Source organism: Vespa mandarinia, chromosome 1, assembly GCF_050613455.1.
Source record: "Vespa mandarinia isolate Hongniang chromosome 1, ASM5061345v1, whole genome shotgun sequence".
NCBI classification, from domain to species: domain Eukaryota; kingdom Metazoa; phylum Arthropoda; class Insecta; order Hymenoptera; family Vespidae; genus Vespa; species Vespa mandarinia.
Genome location: NC_140810.1, coordinates 14,985,134 through 15,010,000, shown reverse-complemented (window position 1 = coordinate 15,010,000; position 24,867 = coordinate 14,985,134). Strand labels below are relative to the sequence as shown.

Sequence of the window (24,867 nt, the reverse complement as noted above, 5' to 3'; positions counted from 1 at the left end):
TGCCAATGAGAAATTGTATAAATATCAGAGCGCGTCGGTACCGTGTCGAACGTGACGTCGCGTTTACATGGATTCGCACGAAGAGCTGCAACGTAAAAAATCCGAAAAAAACAATAGGAATTCTCGAGTCTCTCACTCTCTCTCACTCTCTCTCACTCTCTCTCTCTTTCTCTCTTTCTCTCTCTCTTTGACGATAACAGAAAACAAAATTGCAAAACGGAAAGAGAAGATAGAAAAATATTTCTCTCTCGGAGAAAATTACAAAAATGTACCTACTAAAATCCATATCGTAAGCGGCTTATCGTTGCACCATGCGGCCTCTTCTTCCGCAATGTTTCTTTTATATCTACACATCGTTACTATCGAAATTCCAAGCATTTTTTGCATTAAAACAATAATAGAAAAATCAAAAAAAAAAAATTTGTTACGTTAATGGACGCTAATGAAAGTTTCTGATGAATCGAATATTTACAACACGTTTCCAATTAATCCGGTATTAGTATTGTTTCCGCGTGATGAGAAAAACGTCGAAGACTTTCTTATAACTAATTCAATTTGAATGACGAAACAAATATCTAATGCACTACATAATTAGATAAATACATATATCGAGATAAATAAAATTGTACGATTGAAACTTGATAAATTGTAGACTTAACGTGATTGTACGATTAAAACTTGATGAATTGTAAATAAATAACTTGTACGATTAAAATTTCAAGAAAAATGTCCAAGCCGAATTGTTACGTTTACATTTATTTTTATTTATTTATTTTTTTTTTCTTTTTTTTTTTTCTTTCTGATACACTCGAATAGGACGATAATCGAATAAACAGCCACGAAAACACGTTTCACCAGTTTTACCGACTAGCACGCGTAATATAATCGGATGAAAAGCAATGTTAAAATGGTTGGGGGTGTCGCGAATAACGAAAAAGCGAGTCCTCAAACTCGATTTATAATCAGTTCGGCGGGCATCTGATCGGTCGACAAGTAAAGCTCGCGTATCGTTCGATGCTCGACGTGGGAGCGTGCGTATTTATATGTCTATGTATCTATGTAGGTACATATGTGTATATTTGCCTGGGTGCATACACCCGAATTCGTGCACGTGCACCTTGTTCGAGTCGAACGGAGAGTTTCGGTTCCCCGATGGAAAGAGAGAGAGAGAGAGAGAGAGAGAGGGTGGAAGGCTCACCACCTATACCCTCCGCCACGATTTGGCAGCCTGTTTGAATGTTTTGCAACGAGTTTATTCGAGTTATCAATTTCCTGACAAATATCTGCATTTCCCTAGCCTCTCTCTCTCTCTCTTTCTCTCTCTCTCTCTCTCTCTCTTTCTCTCTTTCTCTCTTTCTCTCTCTCTCATACACACTCACTCTTTCTCTTTCCATCTCTGTCTCGCTCGCACCCTTTCAAATTTTCGCCCATTCACTCCCTCGTCAACGTCGATCCGTCCAAAGATACGCATCGATCGAGGCCACCGTGATACGATATTGCGCTATAAAGTTACACGTTTTTATGATGCACATTACATTAAGGTCGTTAGCGGGTTTAAAATTTGTATAAGCGAGAGAAAGAGAGAGGGGAGAGAAAAAGAGAGAGAGAGAGAGAGAGAGAGAAAGAGAGAGGGTAGATCGATTCGCACGAACTCTTATAAGAGTTTTGAAAAGGAAATAAAAAAGGGCACGCTCGGTGAGAAAGATATTTCTCTTCAAAGAAATACGAGTAGGTATTTATGATAAAATTCAATGATACTCGTGAATGAAAATTGTAACGAAAGCCAATCGAACGACACGCCAAATACTGCTACAAGCAATGATGGTCCTCGTTTAATCGGCCAACGATGAAACACCGTTGGGAATAATTTATTTATCGGAGCTCAATAATGATCGTTCTCGATGCTAGAACTTCTATAAACGTGACGGATGCTCGATCGGTATATATGTATGTGTATAACTATATGGGCGTGTATTTCCACACGTCAGAACATCGACCAATATTAGTATCATATCATTTTTTCCGTACCATTAGATCCAAATAAACGCAGTGTAAATGCGCCGAGTGCAATCGCAAATGATTATTTGCACATGTATCCATGACAATCTGTATGCGTTGGTAAGAGTAAGTGAGCGAACGAACGAACGAACGAACGAACGAGAGAGCAACTCTCGAAAAACGGCGCGCTTGCGAGTGTTTAATCGAAATGGCGCATCGCTGGGCTCGAAATGGGTACGCGCCGGTACTGAGGCTCACATTGACACGCGAGAGATCGAATTATTTGCTAGACATTCCGCGATTTCCCGCAAATTTTCCAGTCGCTTGCATCGTCGATTTGAGCTACCCGGTAACTCTCCCTCCACTGAACTCCTCCCATCTACGCGAGTGATATAATTAAATCGGATTAATTAAAAAATCCTTAGAATCGTCGAGGATAAATTTGATTGTTCATTAAAGAACGATTTTTTCACGATTCGATTGATCTATCTGTAAAGATCAAGTCGATAAACAAGTTTTATGTTTGTCATCCAAAAAGGATCGATCATTCGATTGCTTGTCTTGTTATGTAATATTTTTGTGACAGCAAAAAAAAAGAAAAAAAAAAGAAAAAAAAGAAGAAAAGAAAAAAAAACTATTTCCGAATATTTATAACATTTTAAGATTGACGCAAAAAAAAGAGATTAAATAAAAAGAAAAGAAACGAAAGGAAAAAAAAAAAGAATAACTTGGAGAAGATTGTCGAAAATTTGGAGCAACGTCAGACCAATAGAAACGTTAATATTCACAGCTTCCTTCCTTTCTCTTCTCGAAGTGCAACGTGTACAGGCGTGCCCACAAAGTGAGTATCGACTAATTAGCGACGCGGTTAACGTCACAGGCCACGCGCAGTTTCCAACGGTCAAAGGACATTGTTATCCATCACGTTCCGATCTCTTCTCTCTCTCTCTCTCTCTCTCTCTCTCTCTCTCTCTCGCTGCTTTAGCTGTATTGTCTCTCTCTCTCTCTCTCTCTTTCTCTCTCTTTTTCTCTCTTTTCTACCCCTTTCAGTTTGCACCTTCACTTTTTCCTCGCGTAATCAAACGAAAATTAGTAGAAGAGAGAAACCTTTTTTCTTCCTTTCTCTTTCTCTCTCTCTCTCTCTCTCGCTCTCTCTCTCTCTCTCTCTCTCTCTCTCTCTCATTCTCCCCTTAGAGAGAATTTACAAAGCGAGTTTCCAACGGTAAAAGGACAATTCTAAAAGTAATGAGAGCGCGAGAGGGAGCATTCTGGAAGGGCGATCCATGGCTCGATGAACACGTAGGAAAGAGAAACAGTGAACGAAAGAGAGAGAGAGAGAGAGAGAGAGAGAGAGAGAGAAAAAGCGGACGGCAAGGTAGCCGAGAAAAATGAATGGCTCTATCTTTCGGTAATTAAGACAGCCCCGGAAAAATAAACAAACTCGCGAAAACGATAACGAAAGGCTTTGCCGATGGGCCAGCTCTCAGTGAAGCAGCTGTTACGTTTGCCCAGGGCCGAGTCAAATAAACGGTTCTAGGTAGATTAAGCACACAAATCTCGATGCTCTTTCCCTTTATGCCGGACTCTCCTCTATACTTGCTCCTTTTCGGTCCAACTGTTTGTTGACACGACCGTGATACTCCTACCTACTATCATCCAAAAATATGATCGTGCTCGTTCCCATAAACTGGAACCTCGAAAATCCTAACTTTGGTCAACAAGCGATTAAATATCACGATTCTGAATATCTTGGATTTTCGTAATATTCATTAAAATAATTTTCAAGTGATCTTAAATTTCATCTGTTCGACGACATTTCAATATGAATTTTTTGGAAAGGAATTAAGAAAAAAGAAAAGGAAAAAAAAAGAAAGAAAAGAGAAAATAAATGACGGACCGTCAAATACTGTACAACTTTATCTACAGCGTTAACGTATTAACGAAGCTTTATTAGCACGTTTTACGCATGCGTCCATGGAAATAATGATCGAGATTACTAACTCCCATCATTCTTTCCAGGATATGAACAGTTAGAGAGAGGGAAATATGGGTGAATCATTGATTATTATATAGTTCTCAATAATAAAAAAAAAATTCATTTAAACATTTTTACAAAATCATTAGATTTTATTTCGTAATTCGAGATTCACCCATAGGGAGAGAAATTAAAGAACGGAAGAGTTACGGATTCAGCTAGAATCATTTCATACTTTATCGATTTATCTTCAACACAAACACATACATAGATACATAAAGATTATAACCAATAAAAAGATCAAACTCTACGTATACTTTAGATAGGAATATCCCATATATACGAGCAAGTATTCTTAGACCAATAACTTCCGCGACTCTTCCAGGCAAGGAGAAAGCAGGAAAGATAAAGAGAGAAAGAGAGAAATAGAGAGAAAGAGAGAAATAGAGAGAGAGAGAGAGAGAGAGAGAGAGAGAGAGAGAGAGAGAGAGAGAAGGAGAAGAAAAGTCGATAGGAGAATGGAAGGTAGTGGTGGAAGAAGCAAAGAATAGGTAGATGAAGATAGGTAAAGAGAAAAAGAGAAAGAGAGAGAGAGAGAGAGAGAGAGAGAGAGAGAGAGAGAGAGAGAGAGAGAGAGAAAGAGAGAGGTAGAGAGAGGTAGATAGATAGAGGCAGAAGACTCACGTCTGTAAGGTCGTCCCTCCTCGGGGGTGGAGCGCTCGGTGTTCTCGGATCCGGGTGTGGCGTTGGCGTCTCGATCCTCCTCCTCGGGGGTTGGGCCTCGATTCGGCGCCGAGCCGGTCCCGGTACCCGTCGGAGAACGGCTCGCGGAACCAGCCGGGCTGTGAGGTGCACCCTCCGGTCCAGAAGATAGCACAGATGAAACGGCACCACTGGTTGTACCACCAGCACCAGCACCACCAGTACCAGCACCAACGACGTTAGCAGAGCCCGAACCGGTGGCCGTGCTTCCTGGGCCCGAAACTGAGACGACTGCTCCTCCACCGGCGGAGGGAGGCAAGGACGTAGGCGAGAACATATTCGACATACTCGAAAGAGAGCCGATGCTTGGTAGACCCGAGCCGGCTACCGAACCGTTACCCGTCTCGACCTTGAGGCACTTGCTCGGTGGCGCGAACGCAGAAGGCCCAAGGGGCCTGAACCCAGCGAATGGTAACCGATGGTCCAGTGGATGAAGAAATTGTGGTGGCAGGTGAAGCATATGATGAAGACCGTAACCGAGGGACGCCGCAGTGCTGAACGGCACCTGGAGCTCCTTCGAATCTGTCACCTGTATCGCATTCATTTTCATCATCGTTTCTCTCCCTTTATCATCCCTTTCTTTATTTTACTTACAAGACAGAAATTTTCCAATGTTCGTACCATCGAACTTTCTTTATTTAAGACGATAGTAATTATCAAAATTTACCGATTCAAATTTCTCACTCGATGTTAATCACTGATAGATACATATATAACCGAATAAAAGAAACACCAAACGAATGGACTACTGCAATGGATAAGGATTCATCGTTGCTTTTTCAAATGTTAAGCTCATTGCACACGATGGAACGTGATTTCGACGTGAACGAATCATCTCTCTCTCTTTCTCTCTCTCTCTCTCTCTCACTCTCTCTCACTCTCACTCACTCACTCACTCACTCACTCACTCTCTCTCTCACTCTCTCTCTCACCCTCTCTCTCTCTCTTTTTTTTAACTTTTCAACCAAACAAACCGTAATTTTCATCCATTCGTTATGGAAAAAACAGAGAGAGGAATTGAGAGAGAGAGAGTGAAAGAGAGAGAAAGAGGGAGTAACATATTTGCCAAAGCTTATTTTGTTTGTTGGTCTTTTTTTGTTCTTTTTTTATTTTTTTTAATGATACACGTTACACGTGGGAAATACGTTTCGTCAGCCGATGAACGAAACGTTACCCGATAAAATGAAACTGCGGTATTTCCATTACATGTAGAAAAGGTGAGCGCAGAAAAAAAAGAATATATATATACATACATATATATATATATATATATATATATATGTGCCCATATAACTGTATATGTATGTATTTTGCAATCGGTCAGTGTTGTGTCGGTGAGAACGAGGGATAAATATCTCGCGATACGTTTAAAAGTTAATGACACCTGATTGCGTTCGTTTTGATGTATTTCCGGGTACGGGAAGACGTAAATCCGTGCGCATACACGTAAACGCATAAACGGAAAGGACATAGACCCTTTTGAATTATTTCCAGTACGAATTTAACATCTTCGATGTAAACACGTTTATAACGCGTTAAATATAACAACAATAACGACAACAAAATTGACAAGAATGACGCGATTCGAACGTACACATTGCATGACTGACCGTGCATCAACGTAAGCTGTTAATAGAAACCGATGTTTTTCGACGTTAAAAGCCTTATAAAATAATTCGTTCATTTTTCGTTATTTTTTTTTTTTTTTTTTAATTTGTTTCTTCGTCCTTTTTTCTTCTTTTTTTCCGTTTTTTTTTTATTTTTTTTTTCATTTTTTTATTTTTTTATTTTTTTTAATAACCACACCTCTCCCACAAGCCGAGCGAACGAGCATGGACTTAATAGACTCGTCAATCACACTCGAAATACACACGTTACACGCTACCGACGGCGAAGGATTCGGATTTTGACGGATTATTATAACACGATGGTCTCCCGTTATTAACAATATTACATCACGCAGCCTCCATACTACGAGCCGCATTCGAAGGTATTCAAATAACAATTCGAATTGTCGATAATTCTATCATATTTCCTCCCCCCCTCGCTGCCCATTCCTCCCCCCATTATCTATCCTCCTTGTATCTTTTATCTAATAATAAAAAAAAAAAAAAAAAAAAAAAAAGAAGAAGAAAAAACGAACGATTTCAGAAATAAAAACGATAATAACAAAGATAAAAGTTAGAAAAATTTCGTGAAAGAGGAAAATAGATATAAAAAGAAAAAAGAAAAAAAAAACAAGAAAAATAGGGAAAAAAAGAAAAGAAAAAGAAAAAACCAGGAGAAAAGAACTAGCAGAAAGAGGGTAGAGGTGAAAAGGGAACGTAGAAAACGAGATATCGATAAGCAGCTTTTGGATGAACATTTCATTCGACCGATAATGACATGGGCGATGAGTCGCGCGGGAATTAGTGCGGCACGATTAGTTTATTATTCTTTTATGCCGGTGGAAATGAGGTTTTGCGTTTGCCCCGCGTGTTTGCGCCTCGCTCCAATCAGTGATTTATTAGCTATTCATTATTATTTTAATTACCGGCGAGCGACCGCCGATACGTGACCACCGTGGTCCTCTCTTTTTTCACAAGCTTTACCAACAAATCGGTAACGACACGCTTTGTGAGTTTATAAACCGATACTTTTTTTTGTTTTTGTTCAGTTTCATTTTATTTTCTTTTTTTTTTTCCTTTTTCTTTTTTTTTTTTTTTTTTTTTTTTGTTTGTTTATTGAACCCCTTTTTCATCCCACTTCCTATGAAACATATGTATATTGATTTACATAAATTTATTTTGCATCTATTTCTTTTTTTAACCAAACAAAAAGATCTTTTTAAATCTATATATAAACCTAAAAAAAATATGTGCGCGTCTGACAGAATGAAACATCCTTAAAATTGGAAGTATAAATACCTCAGTTATTTCAAACGATAGAACAAAATTTCATAAGTAATATACGTTTGATTCTATGGGATTGATACAAGACGATTAAAAATTTATATTTAATTTCAAAAACACGAAACTTTATGGCATCTCTATGAACGGAATCTAATCACCCCCTCTCCCTCCCTTCCGCATACAAAAGTTATTGAATAAATCAAAACAAATTCAAAGTTTACGATATACGAAAAATAAATCTTACGTATTACACACATTATTTATTAATAAAATATTTATTATATATCAATACCATTCCTGAGATGAAATAAAGCAAAGATATGCATATACATACACATATAAAAGATATGTATGTGTGTGGATGGGTGTATGCGTGTAAATGTTTGTATCTCCCCCATCCCTCCCCCCCTCTCTCTCTTTCTCATTGGCAATTAAGTCACTCCGAATTATCTCATCCACCTTGCTCCCCTTTTCTTTTTTTCTATTTTTTATTTTTTATTTCTTTTTTGTTTCTTCGCGCTGTTCTTATCGTGTCTTTATCGCGACAGCTTTTCGATACATTCGCACGCGCGAACCTGCCGCCGGCGAAGCTGCGGTTTACGTTACGGCGTGAACGTGTTTATCCGGCTCGCTGTACAAGGATTTACTTTCTTTCTTCTTGCGTTTCGCGACCGTGTAAAAGCCACTAACATTCTCGTATGGCTTATATTTTGAACGGTCAGTTAAAATCGTTTTAAAATGTTAAATGTATTAATTGAATTGCATCTGAACATTTCGAAATATTCGATGGTACATATAGATTTTCTGCCTTTTATGTATCGATATACGATCGATATTATTAGCACGATATCTATAATAGAATTAAACCAATCGTCTTATACCATATTGTCCAAGTTAAACAGAATCACACATAATACATATATACACATATACCATATATCTATATATTATATATGTATATATATATATATATATATATATATATACACATATAAAGAAACATGCACATTTACGAGTGTCCATAACATAGAGTAGGATAAAGCGACCATCTATTTCTACGCAACATCGAACATCGAAGCGCAACGGGGTACCATATGTGCATAAATCAAGCAACGATAATGCATGCGTATCGGGTGTTATCTTCAAGGCAATCGATTTTATACATCGAGGATCAAGGTTTCGAGGAGGACGAGGTTAGACGAAGAAATTCGTAAAAGTGAAGGACGAGGTTTATTAATGTGGTTTAATAAATTCTACCGGCTGTGCTTAAATGAAGGGATGTTGTACGAAGAAGAATAAAATAAAAAGAAAAAAAAAAAAAAAGAAAAAAAAGAAAAAAGAAATGAGCCAGTAAAGTGACAGAAAGGAATATAGAAATAAGAATAGGAATAAGAATTTGTATAAAATAAAGTATATACGCAGAAAAGCGAAGGGAGGGGGCAAAAGGGAAAGAAACATGGTAACTGTTCCGGGGGAGAGTATAGGCGCGAGGAAGAAAGGGACACTAACTTGTGGATTGAAGGGTCTTTGCATTCTCAGGGCCTCGGGCAGTCCCCCGGCCTGCGAAAACACGACCAGGGACGGCGGTGGTAGATGATTCGGCACGTACGCAGAGTTATCCATCTAGAACAGACATGTTCTCGTGTTCCTTCCTTTTTTTCCTCACTGTCTCACTCTCTGTCTCTTTATCTATCTATCTAACTATCTATTTATCTATCTATCTATATCTTTCTCTCTTGCTCTTATCACAATTCTTCTTCCTTCTCTTCTTCTTCTTCAAATCACACTTTGCGCGAATGAAAAAGACGAATACAAAAAGTAACCAATGCCGTTGATTCGTTCACAGGTAGAGAACAGACGATCGAACAATTTTTTTCAATGCGTTAACCGTTGTCAAATTAATTTCACATTGATCAATAATGATATTGCATCATCCTCCGTGTATTTCTTTGTAAGGTAAAAAAAAAAAAGAAAAAAGGAAAAAAAAAGAGAGAAAAAAGAAATAAAAGAGAGAAAAAAAATAAAGAAAGAAGAAAAAACCAATAACTATGAGAACTATTTTTACATCCTTTCTTTTTAACTCTATTCCCATTTCATTTTCTTTTATTTTTCTTTTATTTTTATTTCTTATCAATCGTTATCGGATAAGATAGCCAATGCGTCGTTAAAAGAATACTCGACTTTTTTTCATTATTATTATTATTATTTGTTCTTTTTATTATTATTATTATTATTACTATTATTTTTATTATTATTTTTATTATTATTATTATTATTATTATTATTATCATTATCATTATTGTTATTATTATTGTTAACTTCACGTATATTTTCCGTGTTGTGCCGACAAAGGAGATCGTATTATCCAATGGTTCTCTCGTCTGTCCTATTAATCGTCAGGTCTGCTAATTATTTCTCTCCACATCGAATTGTTCGTCGTTAACACCGACTGCTAAACCAACAGCTTTTCTCCTACTATTGATGCTGTTAGTGCTGTTACTGGTGCCGTTACCGCTACTATTGCTGGTATTGCTGCTGCTCTTAATGCTGTTGCTGTTGCTGCTGCTGTTGCTGTTGCTGCTGCTGCTGCTGCTGCTGCTGCTGCTCCTGCTGCTGCTGCTGCTGCTGCTCTTGCTGCTAGTTCTAACCTTTCAACGGGACATATCGAATTCGATACGGGAGTAATTGCATCGATCGCTGCCAGACCGCCTTCTTCTTCTTTCTCGCTCTACGCAAAGTCACCGTTTCTAACGAGACGCGTTTCTAAACGAGAAAAGAAAAGGACACGCGGCTAAACCAGGGCGGGCGGTTTAAGAGAGTCGAGGAGTGCAGCAGGAAATAATAATAAAAAGAAATATAAATAAATAAATAAGTAAAAAAAAAAAAAAAAAAAAAGAAAGAAAAGAGAGAGAGAAACTTGGGACGTATTTATATCAATGGAAAATCGAGAAACCTAAAGGCTACTATTTACATTGGGTCAATATCTTTAAAAATTTAATCAGTATTTAAAATAAATCGTCAGTATTTTTATAAGATGTCGATACGTGATATAACTGACGCAATCCAGACGCAACCCAGATTCAATCCTGACGTTAAATTATTTATAAAAATTGAAACAAAAATATTCATACATAGGTATTTGCTGATCATTTGTTTTTATGAAATACTTATCTTTAATAAAACTATATTGACCAAAATAAATAAAAATGAAACTTAAGGCGACACGCGCGAAAGAAAATTTTCTTGACGATTGACTATACGTCTTATTGATTAAGAGATCAATTCTTTTTTTATTTTTTTATTTTTTCTTTTCTTCGTCTTCTTTTTAAAGCAAAAATTACCCGAAAAGAAAGACAAGAACGATAAAAACAAGAAGGAAAAAAAAGTCGATGAGAACGTTCGGCTCGGAAAAAAAGGAAAAAAAGAAAAACAAAACGAAAAAAAAAATAAAAGGGATAAGAAAATAAATCAAAGATCGAACGATTATGCACATATATAAATATATGCGTGTGTACACATGATGTATCGACGATTTTAATCGAATCAACGCGAAAATCAATACTTGGACGATATTATGTCATCATCCGATACCGTCGAACGCAGCTAAAGCGCGATGAGCGCGTAACGAAATTCCGGATCATCGAATTCTACGATTACACTTCGACATTACCAATTATTTCGACGGTTGGCAAGTTTCGCGAAATATCGCGATACAAATTAATCTTGCGGCCCGACACGGCATCGACATCGATCGTGTTCTCATAGTTGTAGGTCGTTGTGAATACGATCAAATGATTCCGACGGCACGCGTATTACTCTCCCCCTCACTCTCTCTCTTTCTCTCTCTCTCTCTTTCTTTCTCTCTTTCCAAAATTATAGGTGACTATGTGCATAAAAAAAGAAAAAAGTAGAAAAATAAATAAATAAATGAAAAGAAAATTTAGAGAGAACCGATCGTGTTAGTATCGTAATTTCGAGATAAATAATTATATCCAATGTCATAAAATATAATCGAATATCGAAGGATTAAAAATTATTAATATTCGTTTCGTCAATTGTACAACGTTTCTCCTACGTTCCTTTCTACGTCGTTGTAGAAGGCAAACGTTTAGGCTGGACACTTGTTGCACCGAACTTCTCCAGTCACTCGTAACAAAATTTCTTAACAGGTTTAAACAATTATATTACGTTCTAACACGATATATCAAAATGTATCCTTTAATTTAACTTCCTTACACGTTTGTATGCGTGCGTGTATGTATGTATGTGTGTAAGTGTTAAATGTGTTTTTTCACGATTCAAACTTTCGTATACTCGTTCTTATTATAACGATCTCATCGAGAAGAATGAATCTCTTGTAGAAATTAATTCAAATTTTTGGCGGAATATATACTTGACAGCGATCGAGCGAAGATCAATCCATCGTTATAATTCGATGAACGAAGGAAATAAAAGAAAAAGAGGAAGTATTCGAATCGGCGAAGAGCAAGAAGAAAATATTAAATAACGTATAGGTATATCCTAATCACCAATGACCGTACATTTTCCTCGTGTGCACTGAAAAAGTCGTGCGCGGCAAGCCGCGACATACGGCTATCCGAGAACATTCACACTACTCTTTCCTGTCAGATCCTCTCCGTTTTGATCTTCTCTTATCCGTCGCTTTGCAAGCGACTAGTTTCGAGTTTCTTCTCGGGGCGCACCATATTCCGCGTGCCACACGTCTCGACGTTAGATGATAAAAGTGAGACAAATAAAATACGACGGTGTCAACCTCGATCTTGTAATAACGGATGTAACAACGATAATGATAACAATGGTAATAACGCGATACGTGAATTACGTTCTCTCGGTAAAAAAAAAAAAAATTGAGAACGTTTAAACGTCGTTAGCGCGTTTCGAAGAACGCGCCTTGTCGAACCTAACCTCGATTAAGCGCAAGAGCACCCGAACACCGGCGCGGAGACTGGCGCGACGTACACTGACGGTGGCTCACGATTCGCGCGCTTTTCCTCTCCTCTCTCTCTCCCTTTCGTTTCGTCCTCGTACGGCGGCGTACGTCACGCCGTAGTACATCACGATATACTTCGCTGCCGCTGATGGTGCTGCTGCTGCTACAGTGGCGGTGCGGCAATAGCCAGAGACGAGGATTCTATCTTTCTCTCACCCTCTCTCTCTCTCTCTCTCTCTCTCTCTCTCTCTTTCTCGCACGCGCTATCTCGAAAGACGAGAGAGAGGGTACAAGTAGCGCCTGTGGCGCGACTTCGAAATTCAAACGGAGCACGCGAGCCCGCCACACTCTCTCTCTCTCTCTCTTTCTCACTCGCGAGACCTAACCTCTCCGTGGTCTGTCAGAAAGAACATGCGACTTTACGCGTCCGATATCTCAAGCGGTATTAGTAACGGTAGTTGTGACGATTTACTCCTCGACGACTCATCCTATGCTACCATAAATAAACACGATACTTCGGTGAGCCGGCAAAACTGGACGGTTCGTTTGGACGGATAGGTTGGCTCGTTGTAGGATGGATATAGGAAACGAAGTCGTCGCGAAAGATTATACAGAAACTAAAAACATGAATCGAAAGAGACAGAGAGAGAAAAAGTAAGTGAGGAAGGAAGGGCAAAGGAGAGATGGAAGGAAAAATAGAAGGGATAACGAGGAAAAGCGAGATGAAGGAGCGAAAAGCGTACGAGGAGGGAAGGGGGAAGCTTGGCGTCGGGGTGTTACGTTTGCGGGTGGAAAAGGACAACCACCAGGGCCGTGCGAGCAACCTCGTGGACATGCGAGTGCAGACTGATTGGAGCATGGAGTATGAGGGTACTTACCCACGAGCCCTGAGTACGGCGGCGGAGGTGGCGGTGGAGGTGAGGTGGAGGCGTGGAGGCACCGACCGGCGGCGGTGGTGACGTGCGCGCGTGTTTTCCGCCGCCATGACTGGCGCCACTGTAGCACTTCTCGAACGAGTACGCAGGCGCGGGATGCGCACTCGTTCTATGCGCATCTGACTTGTCGCGACATGCGAGCTTCAATCGCGCGTTGTCCGTGCAACCGGTAGCGTCTTGAGATTTTCATCTCCTCGACTTCTTCTCCAAACAAGTTAATTTTCTCTTCTTCTCTTCGTCTCTAATCTCCTTCTCTCTTTCAAAAATTATTTTACGATTTTCTGCTTTTAACACTTTCTCAATAGCTCCTTTACGACTCAAGATTTAGCCATTTAGAAGACATTTCGAGTTTATTTTTTAATTAAATGTAAGCAATCGTTTACCACATATTTCTTTTCATTTACTATGTATTGTTATTACTAACTTTTCAGTATGAATGAAAGGTGTACGTGAGAATTGAATGTATAATCGTTAGAGATTTCATTATATTTTTGTATTATATAACCTTCCAGATCTAAAAAAAAAAAAAAAAAAAGACGATGAACACATATTTAATTATATAAAAATTTTAAATATGTAATATCATGACTTATTGAATTATTTCATAAATTGAACCATTTCATTATTATGCCTCCTGTTATGAATGGATCTTTGAGATATACAGATATCAATATGACTTCATTTCTCGAAATATTTTTAATAGCATTATAAAAATCATCTTAAAAATTCGTTATGCAGATAGATGGCGTACGTGCATGGTCAAAGGTACAATATAATGTGTTACCGACATTATCCAAGACGAATTTTCACGCATTTTATTCATTTATCCAAATAGATGGCACATTCGCATTTAGATACGTTACCGACATCAGATAAGAAATAGCATTCTTACTCGCTATTGTCACTTAGTTTGATAATGTCGCGTATGACTTTACCAGTAAAATAATTTACACCAACAAATAAAACAGAAAGTTTAAAATAATTAAAATTAATATTAAAGATTACATGTAAAGGTAGGTTATAAAGATTGCTAGATATAATAAACTTATAATTGAAAAATTTTTATACAATTTTGACCAATATACTAGGTATTTATACAATTACACATTTACGCATCGTACAGGACTAAAGAAACTTGCATTTGAATATACGAGAAGAAATAGTTTTAAAATTAATAATGGTTTTCAGTCTTACATTACAAATATTACAAACATCGAATATAAATAAAAGGTAAAAAAAGTATTTTTATAATATACAATGTTACACAAGGAAAACAAAAATTGTTCAGTAACAATTTTCTATACACCCACGAAGCAATCTTTCATTGTTTAATTAATTCATAAACTTTATAAATCGCGATCCTTTAAAACTATTAAATAAGTTAAAAATTATGCTCTATAGCATTATATAATTCAAGATATAAATTATCATATGATGATCGAACATTAAAGGTGAAATTGAAGATTTAATATTTCCAATAAGGAGACATATACGTTAAGTTAATTGACTTACGACCACAAATTCTGCCTTCTTCAAGCTAAATGTCTATTTCTTTAACTTTGAACAAAAAATATTGGAGGAAAAATAAAAAACTTTTTAATAATATTAGCCATACTGTATAAGATTCAAAAGAGCATCTACATTCTCTTTTTCTGCCTCTTCCTGTGGAATAACTTGTGTAACATCTTGATTTAAAAGAACTTGTTCTATGAGAACAGTTTCTGTATCTACTTCTTCTACAGTTGTAATATCTTCTCTTGATTCTTCTTCTGTATTACTATTTTTTCCTCCATTCTTCTTCTGTTTCGTTCTTGGTCTATCGTTATGAATTTTCATATGACGTCTCAAATCATATTTCCCTACAAAACGCGCATTGCAAATTTCACAACCAAAAGGTTTGCCACTAGCATGAGTCCACATGTGACGTCTTAATGCTGCACTAAATGTAAATGCAATTCCGCAAACGTTACAAATGTAAGGTTTTTCTCCTGTATGTATAAGACTATGATCTTTTAATGTAGCTCTTTGATTAAATCTCTTCCCACAAACTTCACATGTATAACTTCTGGGATTCGAATGAATTCGTAAATGATTCAGAAGGTTCCCTTGTTGCGAAAAACGTCTACTACATACATTACATTTAAATGGTTTTTCTCCTGTATGAACACGCATATGAGTCTCAAGAGTACGATTATTCAAGAATCGTTTACCACAAACTGTACATGGGTATTTTGGTAAATGAAGACCTTGAGGATCCAAATGTGTAATTAAGTGTCTTTTGTAATTACCTTTATGGTTGAACATACGTGGACATTGACTACATGCATAAGGTGCTCCATGTATATGTGTTACAATGTGATTTTCTAATTCTAATTTTGTTTTAAACCTTACACCACATTTTGGGCAACGATGTCTTGGAAAATCAGTATGACAAACCATGTGCCGCTTTAAATATCTCTTTAAGGTATACGCTTTATTACATATGAAACAAGAATATGGAAATTGTCCTGTATGTGTTTTTACATGAGTTCTTAATTCTCTGTGACTATCGCAATCCTTCTCACAAACAACACAAAAGAATGGACCACTACTTGGAATATGATTATCAATAGTATGAAGTAAAACACCTGTAAGCTTATCATAATTTTGCGAACATAAAGTACACTGATATTGTATTGTATTATTCTCAGTTTTTATTTCTTTGATCCTAGTTATTGTATCATTTAAACTTCCTAAAATATTATCTTTAGGATCAATGAAGTAATCTGAATCAGTATCATCGCTTTCTCTTAAATCCACATTCTCTGTTGTATTACAATCTTGTTGGATGTCAAGCTTCATTTTATCCTCCTGCTCTATTATTACTGATTTATCTGTTGCTACCAATTGCCAAGTTTCATTTTCAATGTTTTTAATGCTCTTTGATTCCGTATTATCAGATATATATATTGTATCTAAAAATTCGTCATTTGTACTAGATTTTTCAAAATTCTCTTTACAAAATGATGGTTTAATACTATTTTCATCTTTTGGCTTGCAAGGATTATTATGATCCTCTGATTTGATAGAATCCATTACTGTATCTCCTATATATACTACTGTACGATTTAAATCGTGTGAACTAAGAGTATTATAGAATTGATTGACTAATTCACTTTTAATACTATATAATTTACCTTGCTGATCAACATTGATGATCTTATTTAAATGATCTGGAATCTTATCTGTTTCATTACTCTGATTCAAATCCATAAATGATATTATTTCTAAAGATTGTTCTACTTCATCTTTGCTTACTTTAATCTCCTTATTTAATTCATCATTAATAGAACTTGCGTAATTAACAGAAACTGTTTCAGAAGAATCGAACGAACATTTCTTTTCTGCTGATTCTTTGCTTAACATTATAGAATCTTGTTCATTTTCATTTTCTTCAATTTCTTCCTAATGAAATTTAATAAAAACAAAATGATTATATATTTATATATTATATAAATATAATCAATGTAGATGCAGAAAATTACCTTGATATCCTCCATTTGTGTATCAAACATCTTTCTAAGTTTTTCTTCTGTCGCTTGTACTTGTAATTTAAAATCATAAAATGCAACAGTCCGATAAGCACATTTGGCGCAAAGCATGTTTGGTAGTCCATCATACCTATCAATCTAATCGAAATAATTTTCAATGCATATTAATTTTATACAAAACATTGTTATATATAAATGATTTTGTGTTAATTTTTTGAGGTTATAAATTTTCAATTAATATCTGATCTTTATAAAAAATGTTATCTTAATATAGTACAAAGATAAAAGAAAAAATTTTATAGGCTTCGTTAAATGATTTTCACATTTTTTTTCCTGCTAACCTGAACAGAGGTAAGTTCAGTAAGTTTTTCAGGCAAATTTTTGCTACTAATAGTGTCGTCATCATACATTGGCAAAAGTACACCATCAATTTTCATGCATGCACGACACATATTCCTGCAGCAAACTTCCCAGCTCATCGTTGAAATTTTCAAATAATTATGAAGAGACACTTGAATAAGACTACCTTCGTAGAAATATAAACAAATACATTTCACATTTCGCGGTCAAACCATTCGATGATCTACATTACGTCCGATATATGTGTAGTCATAGGTTATGTGTTTAACATAACATATCTTACATAATACACCAGGCAAAATCGGTAAATAATTTTTCTAAAACGTATAAATATGTTTTTTCATTTATTCGATATACAAAATTATCATAATCGTTGTAAATCTTATTTTTCTTCTTTTTTCCTTTTCTCATAACATTTTACAATGTCATAATAGATCATTTATATTTCTTATGTAGCACAAATTTAAAATGATCATATATAAGTGAACCTATAAGGTCGCACTTGAAAGCCGGATTGTAAGCTCCAATGAATTTTAATTGGTCAATATTATTTTAACGTATCGTCATTGGTCATTCATAAATTTATCCTTTCCTTATTGGTTGTAATAGTTCAGATTAGAAAAAAATAATAATATGAATCGTGCCTTAAGCTTCATAGATGTTTCTGGTTAGTAGTCAACGTGATAACCAGCGGTTGCCAGTTTAAAGAACATGGCTGAAAACAATGACTGCAGTTATTGAGCTAACTCTACGATTTCTTCGCACTTGTCAACAAAGACATTAATATTGAAGCGGTAATAAAGTGAAAAATACATTATAGTTAAAAGTAAGTATTTTCCTACGAATATTTCGATTAACCCTTCGTCTATAAATTGATTTATTTAAACTGTTGTACTAGTTTTGTCAACATAGATGTAATAGTATCCGTTTCCTCTTTAGAGACGCTGTCATCTAAAATTTTAATAATTAAAACATTACTTATATTTAAAAATTGTTCTCACTTGATAAATATTTTGCATGCTCGCTTTGTATGTGTAATACTTGAAAAATAAATTTTTTTTAAGGATCTATAGACCTTGAGTCACTCCTCATTTCTTCATCGAATTCTGTAATATTTCTTAAAATGAAATAAAATGCATAAATTATATTAGGATTTAAATATTTTCGAAAATTCGATAATAATATATCAATCATGCGATTATCTAAGTCGTATATATTTATAAACGATTTACAGTATTTAAAACTTAGTATTTTTTAAAATATTTTTTAACTCGTCCTCATGTGTAAAATAATCCTATTCTATACAGATACATATCGTGATAATATTCTAAAAAAAATATTTCTAAATGAATTAATTTTATTAGAGAATATGCTGATTATATATTGCTATCTTATATTACGTTCTTTTAATTCTCATGATTCAGACTGCTGCTATATCTCTAAGATAATATTCATGTAATATCATAACCAACAAACATTCCATAATTGAATATAATAAAAGATGTTATTTCTGATTTTTGATATATATTTCTTTCGTCAGTCTTATTTGTATTTTACCTGTTAAAATTAATATGATATATATATGTGTGTGCGTGTGTGTGTGTGTATATATATGTATATATATGTATATACATGTATATGCATGTATATATACATAACATACGATATATTTATAAATTATTAATTATTTAAAATATTAAAGGATAAAATATTTTATAAATATTTTCAATTTTGTTTTAGGTATATAATATTATGGCAACTGCTATTCAAAAAAATAGCATGAAACCTTTAACAAATAGATCTTTAAATCATGTAGAAAATGTAGACAATTTAAATAACAGTGATATATGTACTGAAACAAAAGATAATGGACTCTTTAAAGAAGAAATTGAAACATGTATGACTGAATCAGAACAAGAAACACCTGAGCTTGATATTGTTATTAATAATGTAGTTTGTAGCTTTAGCGTAAGATGTCATCTTAACTTAAGAGAAATTGCACTTAATGGCTCAAATGTTGAATACAGAAGAGAAAATGGAGTAAGTAGAGATATTTTTCTATTTCAGCTAATTAAATAATATTTCTATATAACAAATGATTTGATTATGATTTTAATATAAAGAGGAATCATAACAATATCTTTTAATTTTTTGATACTAATCAGTTAAATATAGATTAAAATTTATTTTTAATCTAAAATCACATTTTCGTATAAAATTTCCAGATGATCACAATGAAATTGCGGAGACCATATACCACTGCTTCAATTTGGTCTTCAGGAAAAGTAACTTGTACTGGTGCAACTAGTGAAGTTGAAGCAAAAATAGCAGCACGTAGATTTGCACGTTCTCTTCAAAAATTGGGCTTTAAGGCACGGTTTAATAATTACAGGGTGGTTAATGTGTTAGGTACATGCTGTATGCCATTTGATATCAAAATAACATCGTTTTCAATATGTCATAAAGAAAATGCTGAGTAGGTATATTTTATCATTAATGCAAATGTATCTAAAATAAAGTAAGATTTTAATTTTGGTACGTAGTAAGATATATCATATTTTAGCTATGAACCAGAATTACATCCTGGTGTAACATATAAATTGAAAGAACCAAAAGCAACATTAAAAATATTTTCTACTGGAAGTGTTACAGTAACTGGTAAATAATTGACTAATCCAATACATTATGGAGCAAATCATCTTTCCTATCATTAAATATATACATAATATTTCAGCTCCCAATGTTGCTGCTGTTCAAGCAGCAATAGAATATATCTATCCGCTAGTCTATGAATTCCGCAAAGAACGTTCAGTAGAAGATAAGTTGGCATTGGAAACAAAGAAACGCAGATTAAGTAGGAAGAGAAATCAAGAAGAGTTCCTACGTGACACTGGTCTATTATATGATCCTATGTTTTCTCCATCTTCATCTTCTGTTGATGAGGAAGTTGACAGTGATGCCAGTTGGGACTGAACTGTTTATCTTATTATTTTTTTGTTGAGTATAAAACAATCATGTGTATATTTCGTTCAATTAAGAACGATTACAAATTGCACTGGACAATTGCTGCTGCTAAGAGTGAAGTGATGCATAATTCATTTTCTTAGTGTCTGACAAGTGCGTGAGTGTCAAAGACAATAGTGTACATTTATGTGCACTTTAATCTGTAATTATCTTTGCACGTATCAATCTGACTGACTTATGTTTTTAAAATTACATCCCTCATATTTTCATTCTACCACAATATATTAGGCATAAACATCTCTCTTAGGCATATATGGAACATGTCATTCTTATGTATACTATCATTCAATTTTGAAAAGAATATTTGGGATGTATTTAGTAATATTTCTGACAAGACTTAGTTCATATAAGGGATCACTCGTTTGTATTTATGCTTTTAAGAATTATAAAAATTAAAATTAGGTAATAGAAAAGATATACATATATACGTTCTAATAATTCAGATTGCATCAAACGGACAATCTTTGGGCTATGCAGACAAGTGCCACCATAATTGATTGGTGATATGTATATTCTTTTTTTTTTCTTTTTTTTTTTGTTCTATTTTTTTTTTACATACAGATTTGTCTGTTTACGTTTAATGAACGTATACTGTGCCAAAGATGGATGTTCAAAATTTGATGTTACAATTGAAAAACATGGAAAACTACAAATTTATTTCACTGCTGTAACATTTAGCTTTTTCATTAATATAGTCTGCTTTAATGAATATAATAGTATTTTAATATAATAATCTATATTTTGCGATGTTTCTAGAAAGAGTATATAATATCGTTGATTCATCAGACTGTATCAAGCAAAAATACTATATATATATTTAAGTTTGTATAATCAACATTAATAATAGCCCATTCTCGATCAAACACACGACAGATTTATTTAATACATTCAGATCAAACAGTTATCTACAATGTACCATTGCTATCATTATCCTATAATTATATAGGATATGAATATAGATCAATGACATTTTCAGCTGGTAACTTACTGACACTCATGTGTTAATTATTTTGTATATGAAAGTTAGTGTTATTATATTATTAGGCAGTATTAAGATAAGTTCGTCGATAATTATGATAAGAACTATAAACTTATGAAATATCACAAATAATTCTAGGCAATAACAAATATCATAATTTGTGATATTATAAGTCCAAATGCATATTATTTATGTGTATGTATACAGATGATCACAGATCAAAAAAAAATTCTTAGTTCTTACTAAAATACTCTCTAAATTTTTAAAATTGTATGGTGAACATTTTAGTAGCAATGTACCAAAGTTACAAAAAATATCAAAAAATAAATGATAAGATACTTGAAATAAATGGCAACTGGAAGATCTGATAGTATAATAAATAAATAATTGCAAGACTAGGAGTAATAAATAAAAAGTATGGGATGTGTTGTATGTGTATAAGTCTGTCAAAATAAACAAATTCTCTTTAGACTAAATACTTCGCAAAATGCTACTTTAGAATGTTTGAACGAATGTGGGCTGTTTTGCATTGATAATATTACTATATCAGGATTTTTTTTTAATTCGAACATTAAAAAATTTGCCATTTACAATAAAAAGAAAAGAACTAAAGGCTTAATATTCACTTGCTGCCTCATTTATTCTTGCTCATAAAAATATATTATGGTTGTTGATGTTAGCTAATGCACAGCATAAAGAAACTATAAAAGTGAAGTTTATAAAAAGTGCATATATTATTTTTTAATCAAAAGCAAAATAATATAAAATTTCTTACGAAAGTAATGAAAGAGAATTTGTGTTCTTGCAAATTCTATATACAAAACTATATTAATTGTATGACTTGCATATATAAATACCTGATTTTTCAGAATATGTGTGAAAAATATAAACCATACAGTATCAATATTAGTTACGATCAACTTATATTGTTTATAGAAGGTTATTTATATTTTGGGAATGCTAGCACTCGTTAAAGTAACTATTACAATTGTTATTTTGCAGTTATTTATAATTTGGAAGTTTTGCATGATATAGTAAGTGCATTTGAAATATATTATATTAATAGATATCTATATATTCAAAAAATTCAGAATTCAGAAAGACCTTATTCTCTTTAAAATTTCTTTATTATAAACTAATAATATATTATTTATCAACAAATAAGATTTATGAACAAATTATTAGATATAATTAGAATAACAATTTTGAGTGATCCCATCATATAATATTACAAATTATAATGATTTTTTTATGTTGTCATATAGCTAGCACATTGTCAAATATTGTTGATGATCTGGAATGATGTTTAACCTAATGTTTTGAAGAAGTTCATTTCATTTTTATAATTTTTTTCATACTTTAATTTTACCCCCAAAAAAATTATAATTTTAATGCTTGAATTGTCAAGCAAAAGTCACTGCCTATTATACAAAAGTTTTGGTAGAAATTGGACATTTTTAATGCAATTGAGTATATGTAATATTCCTTTCTTTTTTTGTTCATAATATAAGGCGTTTGATTATCTTACGGTTGCATAATATAATCCTTATATGAGCTATGTTTGCTAAATGTATATATAGTACATATAAAAAAATAGGCAATGTGGCATATTATTGACATGAATTGATAAGGAAAATTATATATACATATATATACTATATATAAATATATATATACTATATATACTATATACTATATAAATATATATATATACTATATATACTATATATACATATATATATTTCCTTACTACATATATATATATTGCTAGACTTTAAAGTGCCAGGCTTTCTGTATGTCTTTGTTGCAAAAACACAATGCTGCATTGTTATTATTTTTTTTTTATTTCAATGATTTTAATATAAAACGATTAAGTTGTGCACAAAGTACATTAATAGAATTTTCCTTCTTTATTTTTCTGAATACAAGAGTTCCTTTTTAAAGCTCTGAGAAATAGATAATCAATTATATATTCGAAAAACTTTCGTTATAATCTAAATAGACCAAATGTACAAAATGAGACTGAACTGCTTCTATCGCATTTATTATTTTCCTATACATGTAAGACACAGTGGAATTTATATAGTCTGATCGAATTTCACTAAAAAACACTTGCTGGATATATAAATAGTAATATTTTATTTGTGTCATCACTCAAACAATATTTAATATCTGCTATTTCTTTTCTTTCTGTTTTCTTTATTTTTTTAAGTACTTTGACTTTGTCATAATCTAACTTCGCACTAACTGAATTATAATTATAATGTTAAATTTCTCGATATGATTATAGAACAAAAAAATTATATATATATATATATATATATATATATATATATATATATATATATAATTATATATTATATATATATGGATATTTTTTGTTTTTTTTTGTTTTGCAAAATTGAAGTAAAGAGACATGACAGAAATACGTCGGTGCGCGACAGACTGCAATATTACATATTATACTTCTTAAAACAAGGAAAAAGAAAAAGAAAAAATATGTCTGAATACATCTGGAATAGTTTGAAAAAGCTTAATACATATTATCCGCACAATATAAAATTGAAACAAAAAAAAGTTAAATAAATAAAATCATTAAAAATATGCTTGCTTGATTTTCGTAGATTACTCTCGTTACAGCGATATGTGATATTATATCAATATATTTAATTAACAAGAATTCTGTAATTATCGCATATACACATCTTTAGCAATAAATAATGATATCATAGAGAAATTATTCAAGATTGTACATGTGAAACAAAGAATCGTTTAATCCTATGTAACGATTGTACTCGTTATATGGATGTGAAATAGCTTATAATAAGAAAAATAAAAATCGTATATTATCACAATAATTTCCAAAGTTTATTTCAACTGTACCCTTGCAATAAAAGACAAAACAATATTTGATTTTATTTTTTACATAATAAAATAACTAAAATCGATAAATCATCAATTATTTCTCAATATTTATACATAAATCAATAATTTCTCAATATTTATAAATGTTGATGATATATATATATACACAAATTTTTTCATATTTGTATTTATTAACAATATATTTATCTAAAGTGGACATCTCAATTATGTAAAAATATTAATTTTCATGAAATATATAATAAGTTTTGAAAAAATGACATAACAATAGCTATTTTTTCTTTCATCATAATTATAATTGCGATAATAACGATTATCGTAAAAAAACAAATCGTAATAGCGTATGACAAAGAAATATACAGTAATTAAAAAGAAATAATTTGGATGTTTATCATTCCTAATTTTATAATGATTTACGTCGACAGTAAGTACAGATATAATTCTTAATTAATTTTGATGAATAAGGTCTTATTTTAAAGATGAAGATTTAAGCAAGAATGTGACTTTATCGAATTTTTGAAAAAGCTTTGTCATACTGAGAATTTTAGAGTCATTGTCAGTCCGTGAATCTCCATAAGC

At 33.3% G+C, this 24,867-nt stretch overlaps 3 protein-coding genes across 7 annotated transcripts in view; 1 reads left to right on the top strand and 2 right to left on the bottom strand.

Moving 5' to 3' along the window:
- The window catches only part of LOC118443674 (E3 ubiquitin-protein ligase RNF220), a 160,529-nt gene extending 147,014 nt beyond the window's left edge, over positions 1-13,515 (bottom strand). For 2 of the 4 annotated variants that reach the window (XM_085659003.1, XM_085659008.1), the window contains exons 1-2: positions 9,136-9,249; positions 4,658-5,264 (exon numbers count right to left, since the gene is read on the bottom strand). In XM_085659003.1, the coding sequence (XP_085515129.1) occupies positions 4,658-5,264; positions 9,136-9,249 (721 nt within the window). Of the gene's footprint in view, positions 1-4,657; positions 5,265-9,135; positions 9,250-12,167; positions 12,607-13,455 lie in introns of those variants that run through there. The other 2 variants (XM_035871010.2, XM_035871009.2) reach the window with 2 other exon arrangements.
- A 1,114-nt stretch (positions 13,516-14,629) lies between these two features.
- LOC118443675 (uncharacterized) lies at positions 14,630-17,839 on the bottom strand. 2 transcript variants are annotated; one of them, XM_035871015.2, is made up of 4 exons: positions 17,384-17,839; positions 17,037-17,180; positions 16,689-16,956; positions 14,630-16,466 (listed from the first exon to the last, which is right to left on the bottom strand). In XM_035871015.2, exons 1-4 carry the CDS (start codon positions 17,519-17,521, stop codon positions 15,118-15,120), a joined length of 1,899 nt encoding a protein of 632 aa, XP_035726908.2. In that variant the 5' UTR covers positions 17,522-17,839; the 3' UTR covers positions 14,630-15,117. The 2 variants fall into 2 exon arrangements, with proteins under 2 accessions (XP_035726908.2, XP_035726907.2); XM_035871014.2 differs by having other exon boundaries at positions 14,630-16,956.
- Positions 17,840-18,082: 243 nt separating this feature from the next.
- Positions 18,083-23,692, top strand: Trf2 (TATA box binding protein-related factor 2). Its single transcript, XM_035871031.2, has 5 exons — positions 18,083-18,228; positions 19,143-19,442; positions 19,628-19,878; positions 19,966-20,060; positions 20,137-23,692. The coding sequence occupies exons 2-5, from the start codon at positions 19,155-19,157 to the stop codon at positions 20,373-20,375; spliced, it is 873 nt and encodes a 290-aa protein (XP_035726924.2). The 5' UTR covers positions 18,083-18,228; positions 19,143-19,154; the 3' UTR covers positions 20,376-23,692.
- The last annotated feature ends 1,175 nt before the right edge of the window (positions 23,693-24,867 follow it).

What these genes read in the sequence shown, in the direction of transcription:
- LOC118443675 (XM_035871014.2), bottom strand. Translation starts at nt 17,521, where the DNA reads ATGAGCTGGGAAGTTTGCTGCAGGAATATGTGTCGTGCATGCATGAAA. An exon ending in CTGAACTTACCTCTGTTCAG is followed by an intron (nt 17,181 to 17,383) that starts GTTAGCAGGAAA and finishes TATTTCGATTAG; the next exon opens with ATTGATAGGTATGATGGACT. An exon ending in CACAAATGGAGGATATCAAG is followed by an intron (nt 16,957 to 17,036) that starts GTAATTTTCTGC and finishes AAATTTCATTAG; the next exon opens with GAAGAAATTGAAGAAAATGA.
- Trf2 (XM_035871031.2), top strand. Translation starts at nt 19,155, where the DNA reads ATGGCAACTGCTATTCAAAAAAATAGCATGAAACCTTTAACAAATAGA. An exon ending in AATACAGAAGAGAAAATGGA is followed by an intron (nt 19,443 to 19,627) that starts GTAAGTAGAGAT and finishes TAAAATTTCCAG; the next exon opens with ATGATCACAATGAAATTGCG. An exon ending in TGTCATAAAGAAAATGCTGA is followed by an intron (nt 19,879 to 19,965) that starts GTAGGTATATTT and finishes ATCATATTTTAG; the next exon opens with CTATGAACCAGAATTACATC.